General features: G+C 33.5%; 3 protein-coding genes across 3 annotated transcripts; 1 reads left to right on the top strand and 2 right to left on the bottom strand.

The window, feature by feature from the left end:
- The first annotated feature begins 1,295 nt into the window (after positions 1 to 1,295).
- LOC142632106 (G-type lectin S-receptor-like serine/threonine-protein kinase RKS1) lies at positions 1,296 to 4,552 on the top strand. Its single transcript, XM_075806524.1, has 6 exons — positions 1,296 to 2,649; positions 2,771 to 3,075; positions 3,253 to 3,463; positions 3,594 to 3,831; positions 3,919 to 4,069; positions 4,148 to 4,552. Exons 1-6 carry the CDS (start codon positions 1,371 to 1,373, stop codon positions 4,448 to 4,450), a joined length of 2,487 nt encoding a protein of 828 aa, XP_075662639.1. The 5' UTR covers positions 1,296 to 1,370; the 3' UTR covers positions 4,451 to 4,552.
- A 1,158-nt stretch (positions 4,553 to 5,710) lies between these two features.
- LOC142632109 (2-alkenal reductase (NADP(+)-dependent)-like) lies at positions 5,711 to 10,460 on the bottom strand. The gene is made up of 5 exons (XM_075806526.1): positions 10,099 to 10,460; positions 8,809 to 8,986; positions 7,823 to 7,989; positions 6,861 to 6,943; positions 5,711 to 6,304 (listed from the first exon to the last, which is right to left on the bottom strand). The coding sequence occupies exons 1-5, from the start codon at positions 10,348 to 10,350 to the stop codon at positions 5,926 to 5,928; spliced, it is 1,059 nt and encodes a 352-aa protein (XP_075662641.1). The 5' UTR covers positions 10,351 to 10,460; the 3' UTR covers positions 5,711 to 5,925.
- A 5,345-nt stretch (positions 10,461 to 15,805) lies between these two features.
- Positions 15,806 to 19,574, bottom strand: LOC142631889 (2-alkenal reductase (NADP(+)-dependent)-like). The gene is made up of 5 exons (XM_075806234.1): positions 19,320 to 19,574; positions 18,112 to 18,289; positions 17,627 to 17,793; positions 16,743 to 16,825; positions 15,806 to 16,276 (listed from the first exon to the last, which is right to left on the bottom strand). The coding sequence occupies exons 1-5, from the start codon at positions 19,572 to 19,574 to the stop codon at positions 15,898 to 15,900; spliced, it is 1,062 nt and encodes a 353-aa protein (XP_075662349.1). The 3' UTR covers positions 15,806 to 15,897.
- Between the last annotated feature and the right edge of the window lie 4,945 nt (positions 19,575 to 24,519).

Raw genomic sequence — 24,519 nt, 5'->3', positions numbered from 1 at the left:
CATTCCACAGATATGTATTAAGTATTGCTTCTGGAAGGCGAATAGATGTGCGGATAGTCTTGCTAGGATAAGCTATTGTTTAGATGCTGATTTTTCTACTTTTGATAGTCCGCCTGTGAACTTAGTTGATGTTTTAAAAGATGACCTCAATGGGGTGTATCTTAACAGACTTTGTATTGAGGCTGTTTTTTCCTCTTAGTTCCACCAAAAAAAAAAAAAAATGTAGTAATTTGTAAATGCTATAGTCAACTAGGAATACGTTGACTTATGAAAGCGACCGAGTGCCACAAACTTCATTGCAAGCAAGGGTGGCCTATTGCGGCTGAATTAAATTAATACATTCTCTCTCTCTCTCTCTCTCTCTCTCTCTCCTCGATGTTGTGAAAGTCAGCATGGGTCCTAAGGTATTCTTTAATTCATATTTCTTACTTCATATTTGTGATTTTCCTTTTTGTCTGTTTGTGTTAGTGTGATTGTCATTTATTTTATTTTATTTTATAAATTGTTCTGATTATTTGTCAATAGATCGTGATTTCAGCTCTTGATCACCAAAATACCAACTCCGTTGTTGAATAAAGACTTTTGAAATGGTTGTTGTATAAAGTTCTATCGTGAAAATTAGGTGAAATAATTTGTTTACACAAGGTTAAAAAGAGAGGGAGAGAAAATATAACACAAAGAATTTACGTGGTTCGGCAATATGCCTACGTCTACGGGAGGCGACAGAATAAATTTCACTATTACTGTGGAGATTACAATAACAACTTTAAGACACTTTCTCATAACCCAAATCCTAAATACACCCTTAATTCTCTCACAAATAAATAGAGAACACACTATTATATTTAGACAAATTGCAGGACACTAACTTCCTATGCAATCCGTAGCTTACATGCTCTCTGAACTCATTTGCTCCACCTCTATTTATAGCTACACTTCAGCCAAAATATCTCCATCAAACTTATCAAGTCAACAAAAATGGATAGCATTAATTGCCAATGGAGTCACACATTTCGGCTAGCACAATTGGTTTGCTCAGGTGTAGTTCCTTGATAATTCATGAATGCCAATTAGTCATACATTTCGGCCATAAAGGTAAAGCATGGCATGTCAAGTGTTCCAACAGAAGAGAACAATGCAAGACTTCTATCAAAGAAGTCAATATATTCGGCTATGAGTCATTGCAACATTAAATGCAACTTCTTGCATTTCTTCACGTATGAAATACTTCCTTTGTTGGCTAATGTCAAGCCACCAAATTTGGCAATTCAAACCATTCTAACAAGTTCTCTCTCGGACTTTTCACTTTTGGTAGGAAGACTTCATAATCCTCAATCAAACCACATATCAATACATTTTTCCCCCAAAAAATGGTCGTGTCTTTGATTCTGAGCATTCTTTTCTTCCCATTTTGCATTTCACTTGACACCTTAACACCAGACCAATTCATCAAGGATGGCCAATCTTTGGTTTCCAAAGAAAAAAATTTTGCCTTGGGCTTCTTCAGCCCTGGCAACTCTAGCTATCAGTATCTTGGTATTTGGTTTGTCAAAGTGACAAAACAAACTGTTGTGTGGGTTGCAAACAGGAATAATCCTATCAATGATTCCTCTGGAGTTCTCTCCATCGACCAGTTTGGAAACCTTGTCCTCCATGACAGTTTTAATCGTCTTCTTTGGTCTACAAATGTTGCTGTCCAAGGGACAATCTCCTGTGTTGCTCAGCTTCAAGATTCAGGAAACCTGGTATTGATCCAGGGCAATAACAAAAAGGTGTTATGGCAAAGCTTTGATCATCCTACAGACACTTTGCTTCCAAACATGAGGCTTGGGTTCAATCGGAAAATTGCGCTAGACAGGTTCTTGACATCTTGGAAGTCACAAGATGACCCTAGAACTGGGGACTACTTCTATAAGATGAATCCTACTTATGGCTCTCCACAAGTCGCCTTGTATAAGGGTTCGACCCTGTATTTGCGGTCAAATCCATGGCCATGGCAAACATCATCACCATCTTCAGCAACGAGTGTCTCAAATATGGGTTATAAGACTGATTTTGTTAACAACAAAGATGAGGTATCTTTCGCCTTCTTTTTTGATGACTCCTCCATCATTTCTAGAGAAGTGCTTGACAACTCAGGATTGCTCCATGGCCTTATGTGGAATGATGGTGATCTTCAATGGAAGGAATACTATTCAGCACCTAAATACCGGTGTGACAACTATGGACACTGTGGTGCGTATGGAAAATGTGGTCCGCAGTCTAGTGACAATATTGATGATTTTGAGTGTACGTGTTTGCCAGGGTATGAACCCAAGTCTCCGAAGGATTGGTATCACAGAGATGGTTCTGAGGGTTGTGTAAGGAAGAAGTCGGGGTTGTCGATGTGTGGGAGTGGAGAAGGGTTTGTGAAGGTGACACGTTTGAAGGGTCCTGATTCATTCAATGCAGCTTGGATGAACATGAGCATGAGTAGCTCAGAATGCGAGCAGGCATGCTTGAATAATTGTTCGTGCACAGCTTTTATCAGCATGAATATTGACGGGATGGGGACCCGTTGCTTGGCATGGTATGGTGAATTGATGGACATTGTGGAGTATTCATATGAAATGTGGGATCTAAATGTGCGTGTTGATGCAAAGGAGTTAGGTAGCCTTCTCTGGTTGCTAGCATTTTTTTTTTGTTGGTAAACTTTCACTTCTGCTAATCTCAGTTCTTGGACCGTGGACTCACCGTCTGTTTCTTTGTTTTATGTTTTTTTTTGGTTCAGCTACTTACACTAAGATGTCCAAAGGTTTTCTTGGCAATAAGAGGAAACTGGTTATTACAATATTGTCTGTTGCTATGCCATTGTTTCTGGCATCCTTGGTAGCCTTTTCTTGGCTAATGAAGAAGAGGATAAAAAAAGGTGATAAAATGGCTTCCATTGATTTCTCTTTGGAGGGTAATGAGCTTAAGGACAGTAGTAGACATCCAGATTTGTTGATTTTTGATCTAAGTTGCATAGTTGCTGCTACTGACAATTTCTCTCTGGCCAACAAACTTGGGCAGGGTGGTTTTGGCTCTGTTTTTAAGGTACAGTTAAAATTCATAATGACTCCCCCCCCCCCCTCTTCCCTAAATTTTTAAAATTCATGGGGGAAAATGAGTTTCATAAGGTAAGAGCCTAAGACATAATAGGCATTGAGCTCAATTGCTTAAAACTAATAGTTATGACTTACTATTATGCTTAATTTTGAATCATGAATTCAGGGTCAATTATCTAATGGACAACTAATAGCTGTAAAAAGGCTATGCAAGAATTCAACACAAGGAATAGAAGAATTCAAAAATGAAGTTATGTTGATTGCAAAACTTCAACATAGAAATCTTGTCAAGCTTTTTGGCTGTTGCATTCAGGAGGAAGAAAAGATGTTGATTTATGAGTACATGCCCAACAAAAGCTTGGACTCCTTCATTTTTGGTATGACTTCTTTCTAAAGATCTATTGCATTCATTGATCTTATTTTCCTTTATTATATAAGTTCAAAGAATAATTTTGAATTACATAAAACAATGTATTTTGAGTACACTAGAGAAAATTTTTGTTGTAGATCAAACAAGAAGTTCATTGTTGAATTGGAGGAAACGCTTTGAAATCATCCTTGAGATTGCACGTGGGATTTTGTATCTTCATCAAGATTCAAGATTAAGAATTATTCATAGGGATCTTAAAACCAGCAATATTTTATTAGACACTGAGCTAAACCCCAAAATTTCGGATTTTGGGATAGCCCGTATATCCAAAGGGGATCAAATTCAAGATAAGACAACTAGAATTGTTGGAACATAGTAAGTATCAAACAAACACATGCTAGTCATACAAAAATAATGGCATACACAAAATTTAACATTATCTTTAACATTGTTTACATGCAGTGGCTATATGTCACCGGAGTATGTAATTTTTGGGAAATTTTCAACCAAATCAGATGTCTTTAGTTTTGGTGTCATATTGTTGGAGATCATAAGTGGCAAGAGGAACAATAATTCTTATCAGAATCACCCTTCCCAAACTTTAATAGGGCATGTAAGTAACAGAACACAACAATGTTTACCATTTGCTTTTATAACACAACCCTTATGGATAATGCTATGAATCACACAGGTCTGGGAACTGTGGAGAGAGGATAAAGCCTTGGATGTAGTTGATTCATCAATAAATGAGACATTTGTTTCCCATGAAGTCTTGAGATGCATTCAAATTGGGCTCTTATGTGTGCAAGAAAATGCAATAGATCGACCAACAATGTTAGCAATTCTTCTCATGCTGAGTAGTGAAACAACTCTTCCTTCTCCTAAACAACCTGCTTTTATTTTTAAAGGAACTACCAATGATTTGGAATTAGTGAAAGGGGGAGACTTTTATTCTATAAATGACGTGACAATTACTAAGGTTGAAGCTTGCTAAAAAAGCTTCTAGTCAGCTGCATCTAAATGGCTTTTGTAAGGATTTGTAAGACTATAACATTTTAATCTTTTTGTAATAAAAAACATATGTAAGTTTGTGTTACTGCTTGTATTCTTACTATTAGACTGAATGCTCCTTAACTTGATTAGTGGGGTTCGAATTCTCCCTCCCCATTGCTGTAACTATTGAATTATTATTAAAAAAAAAAAAAAATCAAAACTTGGTCATTGCCATAAGATCTAATAATTGAGACGCATACTACTTTTCTATTTGTTTTCTCCTAGTTTGACTCCCATATGTAAAGTGCATATAATACGTCTTTTCTTTCATTTAAATCTGATGAAATGAAAAAAAAAAAAATTGTTCTCTTTTTTTACCAAGTGATCCAAAAGTAAGATATAATTGTGTAGGGTCTAATTGAGTAGGGTCTCATCCTTCGTGATTAAATTTAATAGCTCCACAAATGTAGCTCAATTTAGTTTTGTACATCTCATAAACACAGGATTGAATAAAAAATCCAAAGAAAAGATTGAAATGATTAGGTTATTCTCTTTGATTGTTTGAAAAGAAATTTCTTCTTCTTCTTCACTCTTTTGTTTTGTTTTTTGATTTTTTTTAAAGATTATGTAGATTTTTTTTGAGAAGAAAAAGACTAAAGAGGGAGAACTTGGGCGAGAAAACAAATTACTCATTTTCTTTTCGCGACTTAACATTAACTCTGTTTTCACTCACTTTCTCTAGTCTCTACCAACTGAACTCCCTTCTTTCTCTGCTCTGTTTGCTGATGTAGATATTGTATAGATGATGTCCAAGTAATTGTATGCTTGTTTTGTTCCCTTGGTAGATCGACAAACTCTAGCATGCACAACGGAAATATTAGAGACAAACTTGTGTCATTTGCCTATATGGATGAGATTTATATAGGCTGTAGGTGGACTTCACATGTTTAGAATTGTAATCTAGCCAGTTGCAGAGAGTAGCTCATTGTTCAAACTCAAATCATTAACATTACAAAAGATCTCTGACAAGTATATTATTGAGCAAATCTTGAGTTAAGAAAATCTGGCCAGATCTCGTTGGTTGTTCAAGTTTTGTTTGATAATCTTTCAAGCTAATTAGTATTTAGTAAGGGAAAACTCTGTATAGAGTAGATCTCATTAATTACACCACAGTTACCGATTTGCAAGTGTAGTCAATACTCTTCATTGATAAAAAAGGACAAGTAATTGAGATTTAATAGGGTAAGAACCATAAAAAGTAAAACAAATGCTGCTGGAACTTAATATGTGGAAAATGAATTTTTGCTCTGCTAGTTCTGAAATTCTTGACTTCAACAACATAACATTTATTTAGGGAACACAATTTCTGGTGAACACTAAGACCTAAACACTGACCCCATAAATGGTATGGACGTATAAGGTGTATCTGCAGTAGGAATCTTCCAGGGGACCTAAAGCTTTTGGTCATGAAAACATTCATTCACGAGCAACTAAAACAATCTGTTTACCAACATTGCGGCCAGCGAAGAGCCCAATAAGAGCTGCTGGGCAATTCTCAAGGCCTTCAACTATGTCTTCCACATATACAATCTTCCCTTCTGCAATGTAAGAGAGCACCTGCTCCACAAACTTTGGGTAGAGGTGATAGTAATCGAAAACCAGGAATCCTTCCATATGGATGCGCTTGGAAATTAGATGCATCAAATTGTGCACACCTTCAGGATTCTGAAGGTTGTACTGTGAGATCATGCCACAGACAGCAATGCGGCCATGGACCCTCATGTTGAGTAGCACTGCATCAAGCATCTTTCCCCCAACATTGTCAAAGTAAATATCGATACCTTCAGGAAAGTACCTGGAAAAACAATACAGCATTCACACTTGTAAATTAAGACCAGAAAATAAGATAGGAAAGTCAGTGATTCTCTAGATTTCCCAAGTTAATAGGGTAAAACATCATATATCATAATCCTTCCTGTTTCCCTATCTTTTTTTTTTCTTTCTTTATTTTCCATTTCCCCCATTTTTACCTTTGAAATTGAATTAACAAAATAGAAAAGTTTTGTCAAAAGGTCTATCACCAATGGGGTAGTCAAAACCCAAGAAATTTCTTCAGTAAACATATTAGAGAAGCCCAGTATTTCTTGACATTTCTAATGAAGGCATACAAAGGTGAAATTAATCCTCAATATAAAAAATGTTTTTTTTTTTTTACCTTAAAAAATTTCAAACGCACTAACTACGAAGGGATGTCCAATTTTTATTTCAGTATCAAATTAGAAGCCATGTTAAAGCTGTTTTTCTTTTTTTTAATAAGTAGAAGCCATGTTAAAGCTTGAAATGATATTTTTTATGTTCTGATTAGAATAAACACACACACACACACACACACACATTTGATTGCTACTAACCTTTTCAAAGCTGCATCCAAGTCAGGCTCTTCTTTATAGTTGAAAGCCTCATTGAACCCGAATTTGTTCTTCAGTAAATCAACCTTATGTTGCCGAAAGTATAATGGAAGGAAACAAAATAAAACAGATAGATGCTTGTTAGCAAAGCGTCCCACTCTGGGTTGGCACACCAGTAACATGTCGAAGTGTGCAATCAGTAATAGTTATCAATATCTGTTATGATTTGTGGAAATTGATAACTGACAAAGGTGTCATATTTTGACCTGAACATTTGATCTCTGGCAGTGACTCCAAAATATACAGACATGGGACAGGTGTATTATTACCATTAAACATATATGTTTATAAATTTCTCCAAAATATATGTGTGTGTGTATACTTGTTATGGTGTCTATTTACATGCATACAAACCATCATAAGCAAAAAAAATTTCAAATTTATAAACATACATATACTTACCAACAAAAACACATAACAAACCAAATAGTTCTGTACTTAGGTAAAGAAAAGATAATTTCTACACTCTTCAAATCAGTGTTAGAAATGACTAATGTGTCCTGTCCACTCGTCTACAATGCTAAATTTTCTTGTTCCTATTTTTAGTTTTTTTTTTCCTGTTTACTCACTAAGGACAAGAAAAATTTTATGAGGAAAAAAAAAAAAAAAAGAATCCTATGACTATCTAACATCTATTGGAAGAAAAGATTTGAGTTAGCTTGCAATGGTTCACTAATTTTTTGTAAAAATATATATGTATTTATAGGCATACAAATGCCAATATTCAAAATCCATTAGAGAAGAGAGTTGTTCAATAAGGAATTAAGATACAGTCTATCAACAGTAGAACTTCTTTGGATGGAACAAAGATTAGGCACAGGATACAATCAATTGGATCGAGCACATTATGTAGAGTACAATATTAATTGAATTGAACAATTGGGCATACGTGTTCAGCAAGTCACCTTTTCTTTGCTTCCAGCACTTCCAACAACATAGCACCCTAACAGCTTTGCAAATTGCCCAACAATCTGACCAACTGCCCCAGAAGCTGCTGAAACGAAGACGTACTCTCCTTTCATAGGAGAGCAAACCTCATAAAAACCAGCATAAGCAGTTAAACCAGGCATACCTACACATAATGAAGACCATAAATGAGCTTTTAGCACCAATCAAAACATAGCATTAAAAAAAAAAAAACTAGCTAACCAGAAGTATGTGATCTTTAATGGTAATAATGACTATGGGATGGCCTCAATCTCCATATATAACTTCAGCTTAGCTTGGAAAGCCTATATTGCCAGTTAAAATAAGTTTCCCACTTGCAACTTTTTTAGATTAGTTCTTAGTTCTACAATCAAACACACCATAAGAATCAACAGTAGATAAGTTTTATTTTGGACAACCAATTGAACACTTCAGCAAAATGGATAAGGTAAACAGGATTGGATGTTTGTTTTACAATTGTGTGAGACCAAGAATTTTAAAAGCCATCTAGGTAGGCTACACCAAATAATTGGGTTTTACGAGGTTATCTCATGAAGGTAGATCATTTAAAAACAAAAAAAACAAAAAAAAAACAGAAGCTTGTAGCAACCTACACATATGGTAAGTGTTTACTAATTATCAGAATCATACTTTGATCATTAAGAACATGATCATGATTATAATGTTTTTATGGAAGATGATTTCCAACATGAAGAAAAATCCTTCGGTTGCTTTGTCTTACATAAAATCATTACTGCAACAATGTAGGTGAACTTAACACTGAAGGAGTTACCTCATATACTCAAATCAGTTTCCTAGCATTCTGTATTGCATCTCTCAAGTACATTAAAAAAAGAAAAAAGATGGTGACCAAACTTCTTTCTGTTTTACGACTGCTACAAATCTACTATGAAAAACAATTTATGAGCAGTAAAAAAAAAGGAAGAAAAGAAAAAGAGACTACCAAGAATTCCCATATAGTACGTAGGAGGCACATCAGTGTGTAGTACTTTATTCAGAAGCACTAAATCTGTAAGCAAACTGTATTCTTCCCACCCAGTTCTTCCCCAAAACAAGTCGCCTTTCTTGAAGTCTGGATGCGTTGAATCCAAAACTTTAGCCACTCCATATCCACTAATGGGCTGCATAATTTTAAATCAAAAGCACACAATTAAGAAAAGATCAGTCTGAAAAACCATAAATCAAAGGAGATGAAAAGTTAAGCTTCCGGTTGGCTCAAAGATCTATGATAATCTATATGTCATTATACGTATTCTGCTTAAAAACTTTTTTTAAGAAAGAAGACAGTGGCCTGCAACTAATTACTGCAAATTGCATAAAATGAATGTTGACAATTCTAAAACAGAAATTCACAACAAATTGTCACCTCTATATCTTATACGGTAAAAATGGCCATATAGTATTCTGAATATATGTGATAGGCATATGACTTTGTATCCTCCTATTGCTTATCATGCTTGGACATTAAAGAGCTCTCTCATCCATAAAATCTTCATAATTCTTTTTTTTTTCCTCTCATTAATTTACAAATTGATAATACATATATGTGTGTGTACACATATACACATATATACATACATATAAATATAAAATTAGATTCATGTTGCAATTAGTGTAAGTGTGTAACTCTTATCAATGTCACATCACTCAATACTAGGTATTGGATGATTGTTTTGATAATCCATTATTGAATTACATTGTCTTCTTATAGCCTTTATGTGCAAAATATCTAGTTGATCATACATCAATAACTACCTCATCATGAAATAATAAATTTTGATTTTGATTTTATTTAAAATTATCACATAAAATAATAAACAACATTAATTTTTTTAAAAACAAATATTTACGTGAAATTTAGAGTGTATGTTAACAACAAATAAAATTGGATAATCCATCGGTAGAATGATATAATAATTCCAAAGAATTACACCACATATAAACAATGCACACCCAATTTGACAATATGTTAAAATGAAAGCAGTGGCGACACTCACAGGCGTCCATTCTAGAATGTTGTGAAATTGCGTATGACTCTAGATTTATCGTACACACAAATCCAATTTCTTTTACACAAAGTTCTCTAATTTTACCAACAAAAAACAAAAAAGAAAAAGTGGGAATTGGGAAAGTTTCAATTTTGAATTGTAGCCACACAAACAGGATAAGACTAACAAAATAACCATAGGTAGTAGAAAAAGGTGGGGAGTCTCGTCAAACTCATCAAACTCACCGAACCAGGCTTGAAGGATTCGATGTAACTGCCAGCAACGGCCTTCTTCATACGGTTACTCATGTAAGGATCACAGGACAGGTACAGATTCTTCACCACAACCCCAATGGAACCTTCTGGGACCTTCAATTTTATTGTACCGTTGGTGTTAATGTAAAAGTCTGATTCTTTAGGAAAACCAGACACGTAGTCCTTGAGGATCACTTGCTTGTTCCTCACTTGCACATCATCATCACCACTACCACTTGCCATCGGTAATAAAATATAGAGAAACTCGTTCAGACAAGACAAGCCAACTGTGAAACTATATGTGGTTTGTTTTAAGGTTGTCTAAATTCTTGTATACAAAATGTTCCGACAAGGTTGGGTTTTGGACTTTTTATAGTATTACTTCGGGAGGCAGTAAGAATTAATGCATAATCCGAAATTTTTGGCGTAATAGTAGATATTTTTTAAATGAGGTTTATTTTTTTAACCACAACCTATTTTATAATATATTTATAAATTATTTTTTCTTTGAAAATTTATTTTTATAAATTATTTTATAACAATTTATAACATTTTTGTAAATTGTTGATGTAAGTAATTCTTACTGGTTCTGATTTGGGCTTACTACTAACATTATTTTTTTACTTAATAGTATAAATTTTTTAAATGAGATTTTTTCTTAATCACAAACTATTTTATAATATTTTTATAAATGGTTGATGTAAGTATATTTACTGGTTCTGATCTGAGCCCATCACTAACATTACTTTTTTACTTATTAATAACTACTTATCATATTAGCAGTTTGTTAAAAATGTTGTAAAATGTTGTTAACTACTTATCACATTTTTCATATTTTAATTATTTCAAATCATTCTCAAAAAGGAAAATACTAAAATTATTACGAAATTATGAAATTATATCTACAATATCTTTTAATGATTATGAATGTGATTAGTGTCACTTTATCAACTTATAATAAATAAATTTCAAATTTTTTAAAGGTGGGATGATAGAAAATGGTGAGAGGATGAAAAGGTGGGAAGATAGAAAATATTTTAATTTTCCTTATTTTTGTTTGGATGAGAGTGGAAAAATAGAGGAATGGAAAAAGTGAGTTTATATAAATTTATACATATACCCTTATTAAAAAAATGATGCCCAATTAAAATCCGAAAAGTGATAAACAACCAAAAAAAATCAACCACCTAAATTTATTAAAAAGTAAAAATCATATCCATAAAAAAATCACATCTAAACAAAAAAAAAAAACAAAAGAAAGAAAGAAAAAATACTAGACAAGCCTGCCCTGTAAATCAAAAGAAAAGGAAAAAAGAAAAAAAGACAAAAAAAGAAGGAAGAAAGCAGGCAACGCCTGCCCAGTAAACCAAAAGTACAAAGCAAAAGAAAAAGAAAAAAAGAGGTAGGTACTAGGTAACGTAGGAAAAAAAGAAAGAAAAAAAAGTGAAGAAAAGCAACGTGGGTGAAGGTGCAATTGTACATGGGCATTTTTGTTAAAAAATGATGTCTAATTTCTCTCTTTAGTTTTCTCTCCATTTTGGAGAGAAAACTTTTTGGTAGGTCAGGAGAGAAAATACTTGGATCCCACTATTTGTTTTCCATTCTCCTCATCCAACCAAACATATTTCAAAAAAGTTTTCGTCCTTATTTTCTCTCCAAAATTTTTCATCCATCCTATTTCACATTCAAACAAACACACCCTAAGTGAGGAAGGATGAAAATGTTTCCATTGAAAACACAAGATACTGCTATTAGGTTACAAGACTCCTAAAAAAAGAATTTAAGAGTTTTTTATAATAATAAAAAAAAGAATTTAAAATTTTATTTTTTGTGATTGGTGACCTATTAATTTATAAAGTTTATGTCGTAAAATTTACAATATCCTGATATATCCATAGGATCACCCATCTTAAAATCGTTTTCAGATATAATTTGAAAAGGGTATCACTTTCCAAAGAGTTTTATATTAACACAAATTTTACAAAATAACCTGCCCAAAAGCCCCTAAGTGATGGATCTTTGAAACAAAACCTAACTAGAAAAATTGAATCTGATCATAACTCATCCTGTCAACCGTATCAGGAGAATAATCATAGGTAAGATTTTTCAAATACCAGATTCTCCTCATGAAAGATCGAACAATACTATTAACCTATGAAAATCCTGACACAATTATATATTTGAATTTTGGTAAGTTCAATAAAGAGACATAACAAATAATCATCTTCCTAGAACGAAGATTAAGGCACTTATGAGTACATTGTAATTAGTAAGGTGAAACAAAAGCTTGCAGGATGGAAGGCAAATCTTTTATTTAATGCTGGTAGATTGGTTTTTATGGCTACACCAGGGTCCAGAATAGAGTGATTTCCAAGGAATGAATATTGATTATAACTTTTGAAATTTGTTGCTTTAAGGTGGCAGAGTTCTTTCCTTTTTGGGCCAAGTTGCTATTGCAGTGAAATATGCCAAGCCAGTGGAGGATTGGGTGAAAGTTAAGCACAAATGGAGCATCATTCAACAATCATGAGGGACTGCAATGGGATCTGGCTCATAGTTTTTCTAGAGCCAGTGGCGTGACAACCAGTGTGATGACGAAACTTTGGGTTCTCAGAGATGGCCTTAAATGATGATTTGCAACTTACAAGTAGAAATGGACACATTGGAGGTGGTTAACCTAGTCAGGAACTCTCACTCACTGAATGTAATAATTAAAGCTACTGTTTCTTGAATTGAATGCAGGAACTTGTTGAACAATTTCCCTATATTGAACGTGTGTTCAGGGTGGCAAGCAAAGGAGCCAATGCTGGGCACTAGAAATTTTTAGAAAATATGGTCCATTTTCCCATCTCCCAAACAGGTGTCAAGAAAATGAAAAAGGTCAAGATTCAAGAGTAACACTTTCTTTAGGTGTTAGTAACAGCTTTGTGCACACTTGAACAATTGTCTCTGCCTTTCCAAACCACGCAAAACAACCAAATAGCCCGTAACTAGCAGATTCTTTTGCTTCAACTAAACCTTCCTCCTACGATCCTTTCAAACAATCTAGTAAAAGAAATGACAGGAATCAGGACTCTGTCAAACAAAATGGTTTTCAAGAAGTTGGACTGTAGGAGAGGAGTGTGATGTTGGAAGTGATGAAACTGATCATATGAGTGAAAAATGTTAAAAATAGGCTGGCTACTCAGGACAGGTTGTTGCAATTGGGTTATAATGGAGGTTCTATGTGCCTATTCTGTTGTAGGGTGATGGAGAATAGTGATCACCTGTTCTTTGAATGCTTATTTACTGGTAGGATTTGGAAAGAAGTAATGAGATGCAGCTTGATGAGTGATCCAAAGATTAGCTATGATGTTGTTAGTTGGGGTCTGCATAGTTCGAGGTTACTAGTTTCAGAGCTTTAAGCTGCAAATTGAGTTGGCACGCGGTCATGTATCACATTTGGATCTGAAGGAATGCAACGAGCGTACTTCATTTTAGGAAACTTAACCTTGAAGGCAGAATTTTGTTAGGTCCCCAATGAGGTGAGACTGGCCTTGATTCTATCGATTCATAAGCAGTGAAAGGTGCACGAGTAGTTCCAGGTGCACCTCATCAGTCGGATTGATAAATTCAGTATCTGCTGTTATGCAAGAGTGCATACTGGCCAAATAAGATCAGAGCAGTACATTATCCAAGTTGTCCTTTTTCAGTTCTTAATCTTGTTCACTGAAAGTAATTGTAGCTCAATTGTTTTCTCAGGTGTATTTTGTCTCCTTTGTTGTGAGTAATGGTGATTCATTAGTTTTGATTATTTTTTGATGAGCTGTGTCTGCAACTTTTGGTTGATGTTGCTCTACTTTCTGTCATTTGTAATTTTACATCTGCTATTTGTAACTTTGTGCTTTTTCAATGAAAGTTTGCTGTAAAAAAAAGTCTCTCAAATAATGAGAATAACTTAGGTATGTATTTGGCATCGCTAGAGATGCTGCCCACTATATAAAAGCATATACATAGGATTACTATTTGTTCTGGACTGAATAGGACCGAATGGACCTTATAGGATCAAAGTGAACCGAATAGAACCAAAGTGGACCGAAGTAGATTGAATAGGACTGAATAAGACTAAATTAGACCGAATAGGATTAATCGAGACCGAGTTAGACTAAAGTGAACAGAATAGACCGAATAGGACTGAATAAACAAAAGTACAGAATAAGACCAAAGTGGACTGAATACGACCAATGCGTACTGAATAAAAACCAATGTGTACAGAATGGACCGAATAGGATCAAAGTGGACCGAAAAGGACTAAAATAAAACGAATAGAACCAAATGGACTGAATATGACCAGAGTGGACCGAATGAACCTAGGGGACCGAATAAGACCAAATAGGACCGGGATTTTTTTTAAAATTTTAAAATTTATAAATCAGTCTTTAGACACCTAAAGTAGTTTCCTTATATATATTTCCTAAGAAGTATCTTAGTATAAAAAGTATTATTAAAGGGTTTGAATTTTATTGCTTTTTTTTTTACTTATGCTACTATTTTTTTTCTTTATGGTTTACGTGTATGTTATGTGCATGACTCCAGTGCAATATGCAGGATTTTTATTAATATGTGAATTAGACAGTATAATAAAATGTAAAAAGTTAATCTATAGTGAGTAGTCTACTTATTCAATATTTTGAAACCAAATGGGTTGTAAAAGAACCACTTTTGTATTAAATTTAAGTTCTATAATAATTTTTTTAGAAAAAAATGAGGTTTATATTAACATAATTTTGTGAATTTCACGACTTTCATATGACAACATTTTGTCAATACTTCTAAAATGCTTGAATCTGCAAAAGGTGCCCTTAAAAATTAGAACTAGTAATCCTATTCTGGTTTTTTCTTTTCTTGTCATTCATGCACAAAAGACAGGAAAAATAATAAGGCAACTCTTTGAGCTCTCATTGTATTTGTATCTATAACAACCTCTGCATATTGAACCTGTACAATTTCTTACTATTGGTTGATACACAGGTGGAAAATTTGCTCCTAACAACTATTATCAAAGTGCTCTTTTAAGTAATTATACTCCTTTTTTCTAAAATTTTTTTAGCTTATTTTCTTTTTCTTGCCTTGGAAAGAATGACAATCCTGGCATATAGAAAGAAAATATTAGAGACGAACAAGTCATTTGTCATGTATGTATGATATTTATCTTGGCTGTTGGTGGCTTCCATGTGTTTTAGAGTTATAATCTGGACAGTTTCAGGGAGACATTGGTTGTTCAAAAGATCTCGAAAAAGTATTTTATAGAAAAATCTTGACTTAAGAAAACTCTAGCTGAGAATAGTTGAGGTTGTTCAAGTTTTGTTAAAAAAAAAATCTTGTAGGTCACAAACAACTAATTGTTGAGTAGAATGGTTTTACAACCCTACAAATAGTAGCAAGAAACTCATGAATTATAGCCATGATCATCAATTTGCCACTGTAGTCACATTCTTCAATGATGAAAGACATATATGATTGAGTTAAATAGAGTAAGACCATTAAAATCAAAATTTTTGGCAGCAACCAAATATGTTTAAGTAAATTTGTGGATGCAAGGTTAATAACATCTGTTAGTTTGTGACCTCAATGACAAAACATTTATTTTGGGGAAGAAATCCTTTACCTCAATGACAAAACATCTATATAGGAAACACACTTCCTGATGAACGTGGATACCTGACCACATCCTTAAAAGGTATGGAAGTACTAGGTTTATTTGCTGTAGGAATCTTCCAAGGGACTTTAGCTTTTGGTCATTGAATTCAATCACTCCTGAGTAATAAAAACTACCTGTTTACCAATATTGAGGCCAGAAAATAGGCGAATAAGTGCTGCCGGGCCACTCTCAAGGCCTTCAGCTGTGTCTTCCACATACACAATCTTCCCTTCAGCAATTTGAGGCAGAACCAGTTCCAGAAACTTTGGGTAGAGATGATCGTAATCAAAAACAAAGAATCCTTCTATACGAATCTGTTTGTAAATCAGATGCATTAAATTGTGCACACCTTCAGGCTTGTCAAGGTTGTGCTGTGAGATCATGCCACAAGCAGCAATGCGACCATGGGCTTTCATATTGAGTAGCACTGCATCAAGCATCTTTCCCCCAACATTCTCAAAGTAAATATCAATACCTTCTGGAAAGTACCTGGAAAAACAGTACGACATTCATACTAAGACAGAGACCAGCAAATATGATATAGAAGAAAAAAAATACTCCTGGTTTCCCGAGTAAATAGACTAAAACTTAATATATCATACGCCTTATTGTTTCCCTATCCTTTCCTTTTCTCTCCCCACTTTTTTCTTTGAAACAGAATTGGAAAACATTTGTCAAAAGGCCAATTGCCAATAGGGTATTCAAAAACCAACACAATTTCTTTAGTCAGCCTATTAGAGAATTCCCGTATTTCTAATGAAGGCACAAAATGGACAAATTTATCCAAATTATAAACAATGTTCTTTTACTGCAAAATTTTAAAAGGCACTAAATATGAAAGCATGTCCGCTTTCTTGAGAATGGGATGTCTGATGTTTACTTCAGTATCAGAGAAGTTGCCTTGTTAAAGACTGAAAGTATATTTTGTATTCTGATTAGAACATATATTACTGACCTTTTCAAAGCTGCATCCAAGTCAGGCTCTTCTTTATAGTTAAAAGCCTCATTGAAATTGAATTTGTTCTTCAGCAAATCGACCTTGTTGCAGAAAGGATAAAGGAAACAAACAAAAGCAAACAGAAAAATGCTGGTTAGTGAAGCTACCCACTCTAGTCAGGCACACCAACTCCTAAATAAGATCTAAAATTGCCAAAGTGTGCAACCAGCAAGAGTGATCAATATCTACTATGTTTTTTGGAAATGGACAAGGGTGGCATATCATGACCTGAACCTTTTATCTTTGGTATGGTGACTATCAAATTTTTAGACACGGGACAAGACAAGAATGTTAATTTTCTTAAACATACATGTTTATACTTGTTATAGTGTCGGTTTGCATGCATACAAATCATCAACTCCAAGAAAAATTTAAATTTATAATCATTAATACTTACTTTACAAAATTACAACCAAATAGTTCTGTGATAACATTAGGTAAAGAAAAGAGTATTTCTACAATTCAAAGAGTCTTAGGGATGACTAAACAACCGTGGCCTGATAACTCTTGTGAAACATGCCAAATTTTCTTGTTCCTTTTTTTGTCTTTTGGTTGCCGAAGGACATGGAAAATTTTAGAGGAAAGATTCCTACTATTTATTATGGAAAAAAAATTTGCGTTAGACGCTAGTGTTTTGTACACTTAAACAAAAGCAATTATGCTCTAGCCATATTAGAGAAGAGAGTTATCAGTTAGGCATTAAAAAGTATTCAACAATAGAACTGATTCAGATGCAATGCAGATTAGTTGAAGGACACAAACCAATTTTATCAAGCACAAAATGTTATAAACAGAACATATTAATTGAATTGTAGCATCGACACTCATATTCAGCAAGTCACCTTTTCTTTGCTTCCAGTACTTCCAACAACATAGCAACCTAACAGCTTTGCAAACTGCCCAACAAGTTGACCAACTGCCCCAGAAGCTGTTGAAATGAAGACATTCTCTCCTTTCTTAGGAGAGCAAAGCTCAAAAAAACCAGCATAAGCAGTTAAACCAGGCATACCTACATATATTGAATACCTTAAATTAGCTTTTGGCACCAAGCAAGACATAACATAGCATATTAGAAAATCTAGCTAAATTGCTACCATTATGTGACCTTTAATGGTAATAATTACTATGAGATGGCCTCAAATCTCCAGATATAATTTCAGCTAGGTGAGTTAACACTGGCAGTTGAAAGAATTTGTCCCACTTGCAACATATAGTTCGACATTCAGACTCACCATAAGAAAGGATATACCTCATATGCTTGATTAGTTTCCTAGAATTGTGTATTTCATCTCCCAAGTAAATCAATATGGAAAGAAACTCGGCTTACCAAGAATGCCAGTATAGTAGGACATAGGCACCTCAGTGTGTTGGATTTTAAACATATTCTGAAAATCTGTAATCAAACTATATTCTTCCCATCCAGTTCTTCCCCAAACTAAGTCACCTTTCTTGAAATTTGGATTCCCAGAATCCAAAACTTTTGCCACACCAAGTCCAAGAATGGGCTGCATAATTTCAACATCAATGTCATTATAAAGTACACAACCTCTTCATAAATCATAGTAGATGTAAATTTAGGCTTCGAGTTGGCCAAAAGATCTACAATAATCAAATCATTATTTTATACAATTTATATAATGATTTTATAAATTGACAATGACTTGCAACTAATTACCACAAATTGGACAAGTGCAGCTTGACACATTTTTTACACAAATTCACTACATATCTTTATCTCTATATATAGCATAACTTAAGGTAATTTGAATGTATTTGATTGAACTTTACAATTCATAAGAATCTGAAGTAGATTTATGTCACTATACTATAACACTTTATTAGTATTAATTATCAGTACTATATCATGATTTTCTGTTAGAAAAAGAGATAAGCTTTTTTTTTTTTTTTTTGAGAGATAATTACAACATGCTGTTAAATTTGCAGCTCGAACCCTTTCCCCCCCAGACCCTCAAGCACTTTGTGCATGATGAGGTGCCAATTCAGCTACAAGCACTGTATTTGTTACTTTGAATATCTTTATATCTATAAATATAATTTTTGTTGGGGGAGGGGGGGGTGTATTTTGAAATTATACAAAGAATATGAGTTATGGACTAAGGTGGTGTGCAGTAAGAAAGAATATAACATGTAATTATGTTATCAATGAATATCTAAAGTTATTAGACAGTATGACATTAACAAATAGCTAAGGTACGACACAATTTTTTACAATCATTTTCATAACTGTTAAGGTGACATGTGATTAATGTACATAAAAATGGTGTTAAATTGTTTATAATGGGGTTATATGAAATGAATACTGTTTGAAACACAACTTACCATTATTATTTTTGGAGAATGACAACTTACCATGTTGAGATGACAAGTAGTGATTTATGTTAATAAAAATTGTTTCAATGATGGGACTATGCGAAAGTGATATTATAAAATGTTGTGCAGAATATTGTGAAAAAAGAAAAGAAAAAAGATTAGTATAGCTATATAAGTGGAACAAGTGTGAGTCTATTGACTTACTGAACCAGGCTTGAAGGAGTCGATGTAATAATTGCCAGTGATGGCCTTGTTCTTAATCATACGGCTACGCATGTAGGGATCACAGGATAGGTAGAGGTTCTTCACCACAATCCCGTTGGAACCTTCTGGGACCTTCAACTTCATGGTACCATTGCTACTCACGTACATGTCTGATTCTTTAGGGAAACCAGACACATAGTCCTTTAAGATCACTTGCTTGTTCCTCACTAGCTCATTATCATTACCACTTTCCATTTCTAATAAAGCTCCAACTAGACAAGACTACTGTGAAATCAAAATGTGGTTGGTTTAGGCTCTATTCCTTTGTTTTCAAAATTAATGTTGCAACAAAGTGTTTTTTTTTTGGTTTGATTAAATTGTTGCAACAAGGATGGGGTTGTTTTATTTTATAGTAGATAGTGATGTGAGTGAATGCGTCAGGGTTAAGGAAAAAATTGAAGTGATGTGAGTGAATGCGTCAGATAATATTTGCATGTAGACTCTTTTGAGTTTAATTTGTGGTATATTTATATTCTCTTCAACTTTGGTCAAAGAAAAGTCATTAATTAATCACTACAGCACTTTCCAGCGGCGGTTCCATGTATACTTTGGGTCTAAGAGATAAGTAATTAAGTTGAGGCCTTTTTATTAGTTTGTATATTTAAATGTCAATTAAACAAAAAAATTTTAACTTAATAAAATTATATTTTTGATTCCCCTATTAATAATTAGTATATATATTATTACTTCGTTGCTTTCTATAATATGTGTGTATATATATATATATATATATATATATATAATTTTATTATAAATTTTTGGTGACAATAATTAACTAGTTCATTATATAATTCACAGTTCTCAATATAATATATCAAAGATCTTATAATTTCACATCAAATGATATTTTGTGTTTAGATACATTTTGGTCACCATTTATATGAAGTTATCTTGAAATTAGTTAATAAAGACTCACTGAGAGTGCAAATTAAAACAAATTTTAAAGTTCATGGTTTTATTTTAATTTATTTTTTTGAAATTTAAGGTTATATTTGTAATCATGCCAAACAATAGGGCATTGTAATTTACTTTTTATGTAATCTATTTCATTTATATTATATCTAAAATCTAAAGTGTAGTATATATTGTTATTACGCTTCTGTTGAGTTAGTAGAATTTCGATTCATTTCGGTCCATTCCGTTCTCTTCGGTCCATTCGATTTACTTATTTTGGTCAACTTCTATCTATTTGGGTCCACTTTGGTTATTTTCAGTCCAATTTAGTCATTTTCGGTCCAATTCAGTCTACTTCAGTCCACTATGGTCCATGTTGCTAAACTTCTGTCTACTTTGCTCCATTTCCTTCCATTCAGTCCTTTTGGTCCACTTCGGTTCTTTTCGGTTCACTTCATAATTTGAACTTCGTGATTAAGGTGCAACAAACAAAAGATCGCAAGATGGAAGGAAAATCTATTTAACTAGTAGATTGGTGTTGAATCTGTTTCTCAAAAAAAGAGGCTGCCATCTCAGCCATCCTAGACTATACTATATTATGCAGCATGTCGCTCTACTTTAAAAATTTCTAAAGAGTTGGATTGTCCTAATAGAAATTTCCTATATATGGGATCACTTCCTGAGAAGAGTAAAATGCATCTCCTTAGTTTAAGTATAGCACATCACTTGTTCCTCTCAGTAGCTCATAATCACCACCACTTACCATTAATTGCTAATAAATTAAGCTCTAACGTACAACTACTATCTCTTTTTTTTTTTTTTTCCTTTTTTTTTTTGTTGAGAAAATACAACTACAGAATTACTACCTTTGAGTGTTAATAGACAAGATTACTATAAAATCAAATTAATTATTGTGGTTAGTTTAAGACTTTCTTTTCTTTTCTTGTCTTCAAAATGTTGCTATTACGTTTGAGGTAGGGATGAAGTTAGAACTTAGAATCACGGGGGTGGCTTTGTTGTTGGTTGTGTGCAATGACTTTGATTTCTAACTTTGCTGCTACTTAGTCGCTTAGTTACTAATTGTTTAATTTTTTTTTAAAGGATTAGATTTTTTGTTTTAGGTAATATTGGTTGACTAAGCTTTATTTTATTTTTTATTTTTAGTTTTATTGGTAATTTTTGTTGTTGTACTAATTTTATGGGTTTATATATTTCTTTTTTAGATTTTAGACTTATAAATTTTTTAATGGTCTTTAAAATGAGGAAAATTTTTGAACTACAAACTTTTTTACAAATTGTTGATAATGTAAATGATAGGCTCAAATGCAAACTAATAAGAATTTACTACCTTAACAGTTTGTAAAAATGTTACAGAAAAATTTGTGACTATATCAATATCTATAAAAGAATCAATGATATTTTTAAAGAGACGAAAATATAATTTTATAAAATAAAATTGCTAAAATTGGTACTCATATATATAATAATATATATATTTTTTAAATTTGGGGGTCATTGCCCCAAGTCCAACCATGGCTCCGTCCATGGTTTGAGGTTGTTTTATATAGTATGGAAAAATTACTGATGTGAGCGAATGCGTCAGATAATATTTGTATGCAGACTCTCTTGTGATGAAAAATGTACATTTTCTTCGACTTTGACCGGAGAGTACTCGTTTTTTGATAAAGTGACCAAAGAACAGTCTCGGATAGTCTTTTTTTTTTTCCCCTGATAAATTGGGCAAAGAATAGTCATTAAAATCTATTATCTACAGTACTTTCTAGCATATTGTACCCAACGTTTTTTACTACATTCAAAATTATTCATTTGTTTGGCAAGGCCCGTTTGAGGTTGGAATAAAATGATTTTAGGTAATTTATTATTAATACTTTTTTTTATTATGTACTGCATACCGACCTCAATATATCATGTCATGTGAATCGTTGTGAAAAAAAGAAAAAAAAAATGGTACCCTAATAAACTTGCAGTTTTATTAAAAAAAAAATTTCTCCTTTTTTACTTTAAAATGAAGAAGGTGATGGAGTTCCATTTGTAATGAAGTTTTGGTTTTTTATGCATTTTATATTTTATTCATATATATATATATATATATATTTAATTAACCCGTTGGCTTTTCTTGAACCCCAGATCTCTTATACAATTATCAACTCTTTATCATCAAACTAAGACACCAATCAATTTTTAGTGTAGGCAAGGATTGAACCCTAGATCTCTTATTCAACTATCAGAGACTTTATCGGTTGAATTAGCTGGAACCCACATGAATGATAAGTAAATGATATAACATTATGTATACCTTTAAATGCGTAAAAAATCTAAAACGAAACTCTAAAATGAAACTCTATCACCTTCATTTTAATTAAAAGAAAAAGGAAAGAAATTTTTCCAAAATGAAACTCTTTCACACTATATATACCCATATTACTCACATATTGTGAGGAGTGCTTTTCAGACAGAAAACCTTAGCATACACACTTAAGAGTTAGAGATTGTTATACCCACAATCATCTACACAATCTTTTGTGGTTTTCCTCATACTCCTACCTCTCCATATCTATATCTTTGAGAGGTTGATAGCTCAAACACTTACCGCGCCCAATCTGAGTGTCAAGTGAGGTTTTGGTGTTGTTGGGAAGTATTGGAAGTAGCCAAGTTTTGGCGGATGCAATTGGGTGCATTGTGGGATCTAGAAAACTAGATACAATACGGTTTCGAGAAGCCTTATTGGAGTAGGTACTTGGAGGGCTTAGGTACATTGGGTAAATTATGCTTGGAGGGTCTCTTGCTATTCGTGTATCCAAACTTATTGTCTAGTGGATCGATTTACCACTTAAGGGCGGCGGAGAGGTTTTTTGCTGAGTTCTTCGATTTCCTCTTCGATAACACATCGGCGTGTTATCTTGTATTTGTATTTCTCTTCCTTACTCTTTTAACTTTCATTTTACTATTGTTATATGATGAATATGGCTTAGAGTAGTTTTATTATTTGTTTGCTCGCATTTACTCTATTCTACACTTAGTTTAAGTTAGAGTGAAATCAACCAAGCTGTAATCTTTTAATTTGGGGTCTAAACAGCTCTTATGTTTTTTACACAAATCCGAACTTTCAGGTGTGAATAGAGAGGTAACTAACCTTGACTCTCAAAGTTCCTACAGATATCAGGATTAATCTCATCTAGTATGACTTTTCTCTCAGCCCAAACGGACCTAAATATGTTTAATTTCTCATAGGCATCCTAACAAGACTTAGACTGAAACCTAGTGCTATCTACATTAGAAGCAAAAGAGGAGGAAGTGTTTTTCTTTGCTCTTGTTTTCTTAACTATGATTATAAGAATAGGAAGGAAAAAATAAAAATAAAAACAAAACACAACACAAAAACCAAGGGCAGACTGCATTACAAAAGGTTAGAACACAAAAATATCAAGAAATTGAAAAACTATATGATGCATGTAATGAATGCACATATGATGCATGCTCTAATGCACAAAAACTTGTTCAATTTTACCAAAATTACCACAATTTGACTTGAACAAAAGAGTTTTTTAGAAAAACCCCAAATTTTGAAAAACCCACTTTTCAAAACCACAACAAATTGATCAATTAAACATTATATCAATTAGAAAATATTTTATAATGTACTTGTAAGTGCACAATTGCACCTGGACCCAAAGACAACTACGGGCTCAGGCCCAATGAGCCTTAGACAATAAAATTTGTAGAGCGTGGGCTTGTAACCTAGATTAGAAGTGCTGAGAACTTGATAACGGGCTAAGAGTTACAAACACATGTAGATAACAAAAGATAACTGAAAATAGGCCTTCTCGGACGTAAGCCGAGGACCACTTCTGTATTATTGCTATTTCTTCCTTAGAAGTTACAATTCTTAGTTTCTTTCTTTGTTGCTGATCTCTCCTTTTTCTCTGGCCTCCACCCCCCTTAAATACTTTATTCCCTGATACTTTTTGGACAGTGACTAGAAGTTTTAGCCCTATTGTTCAGGGGTCACTTCCTCATTAATGCGGCCAGGGAGGTAGGTGTAGAGCCTTTAATGCGGAGGTGGTAGCCTTTGCACTTGATATTTTCTTTAACACTGGTGCATCTAGAAGGTTCAGGGTGTCCCCTTTTAACCATTAGTCTTTCCAGAGTTATGCCTTGACCTTCATAATGAAGTCTTGAGTTTTCTTGGATCTGTCCGAGGAGAAGCTCGCCCTCGGCTGTACCC

Source organism: Castanea sativa, chromosome 4 (genome assembly GCF_040712315.1).
Source record: "Castanea sativa cultivar Marrone di Chiusa Pesio chromosome 4, ASM4071231v1".
Taxonomy (NCBI): domain Eukaryota; kingdom Viridiplantae; phylum Streptophyta; class Magnoliopsida; order Fagales; family Fagaceae; genus Castanea; species Castanea sativa.
This window is presented reverse-complemented; position numbering and strand designations above follow the sequence as displayed.

Excerpts from the sequence above, each read along its gene's own strand:
- LOC142632106 (XM_075806524.1), top strand. The coding sequence starts at position 1,371 with ATGGTCGTGTCTTTGATTCTGAGCATTCTTTTCTTCCCATTTTGCATT. Across the intron at positions 3,076-3,252 it reads GTTTTGGCTCTGTTTTTAAG|GGTCAATTATCTAATGGACA; the intron begins GTACAGTTAAAA and ends TCATGAATTCAG. Across the intron at positions 3,464-3,593 it reads CTTGGACTCCTTCATTTTTG|ATCAAACAAGAAGTTCATTG; the intron begins GTATGACTTCTT and ends TTTTTGTTGTAG.
- LOC142632109 (XM_075806526.1), bottom strand. The coding sequence starts at position 10,350 with ATGGCAAGTGGTAGTGGTGATGATGATGTGCAAGTGAGGAACAAGCAA. Across the intron at positions 7,990-8,808 it reads GTACTATATGGGAATTCTTG|GTATGCCTGGTTTAACTGCT; the intron begins GTAGTCTCTTTT and ends CATTATGTGTAG. Across the intron at positions 6,305-6,860 it reads TTGGATGCAGCTTTGAAAAG|GTACTTTCCTGAAGGTATCG; the intron begins GTTAGTAGCAAT and ends TTGTTTTTCCAG.
- LOC142631889 (XM_075806234.1), bottom strand. The coding sequence starts at position 19,574 with ATGGAAAGTGGTAATGATAATGAGCTAGTGAGGAACAAGCAAGTGATC. Across the intron at positions 18,290-19,319 it reads ACTCCTTCAAGCCTGGTTCA|CCCATTCTTGGACTTGGTGT; the intron begins GTAAGTCAATAG and ends GAAATTATGCAG. Across the intron at positions 16,277-16,742 it reads TTGGATGCAGCTTTGAAAAG|GTACTTTCCAGAAGGTATTG; the intron begins GTCAGTAATATA and ends CTGTTTTTCCAG.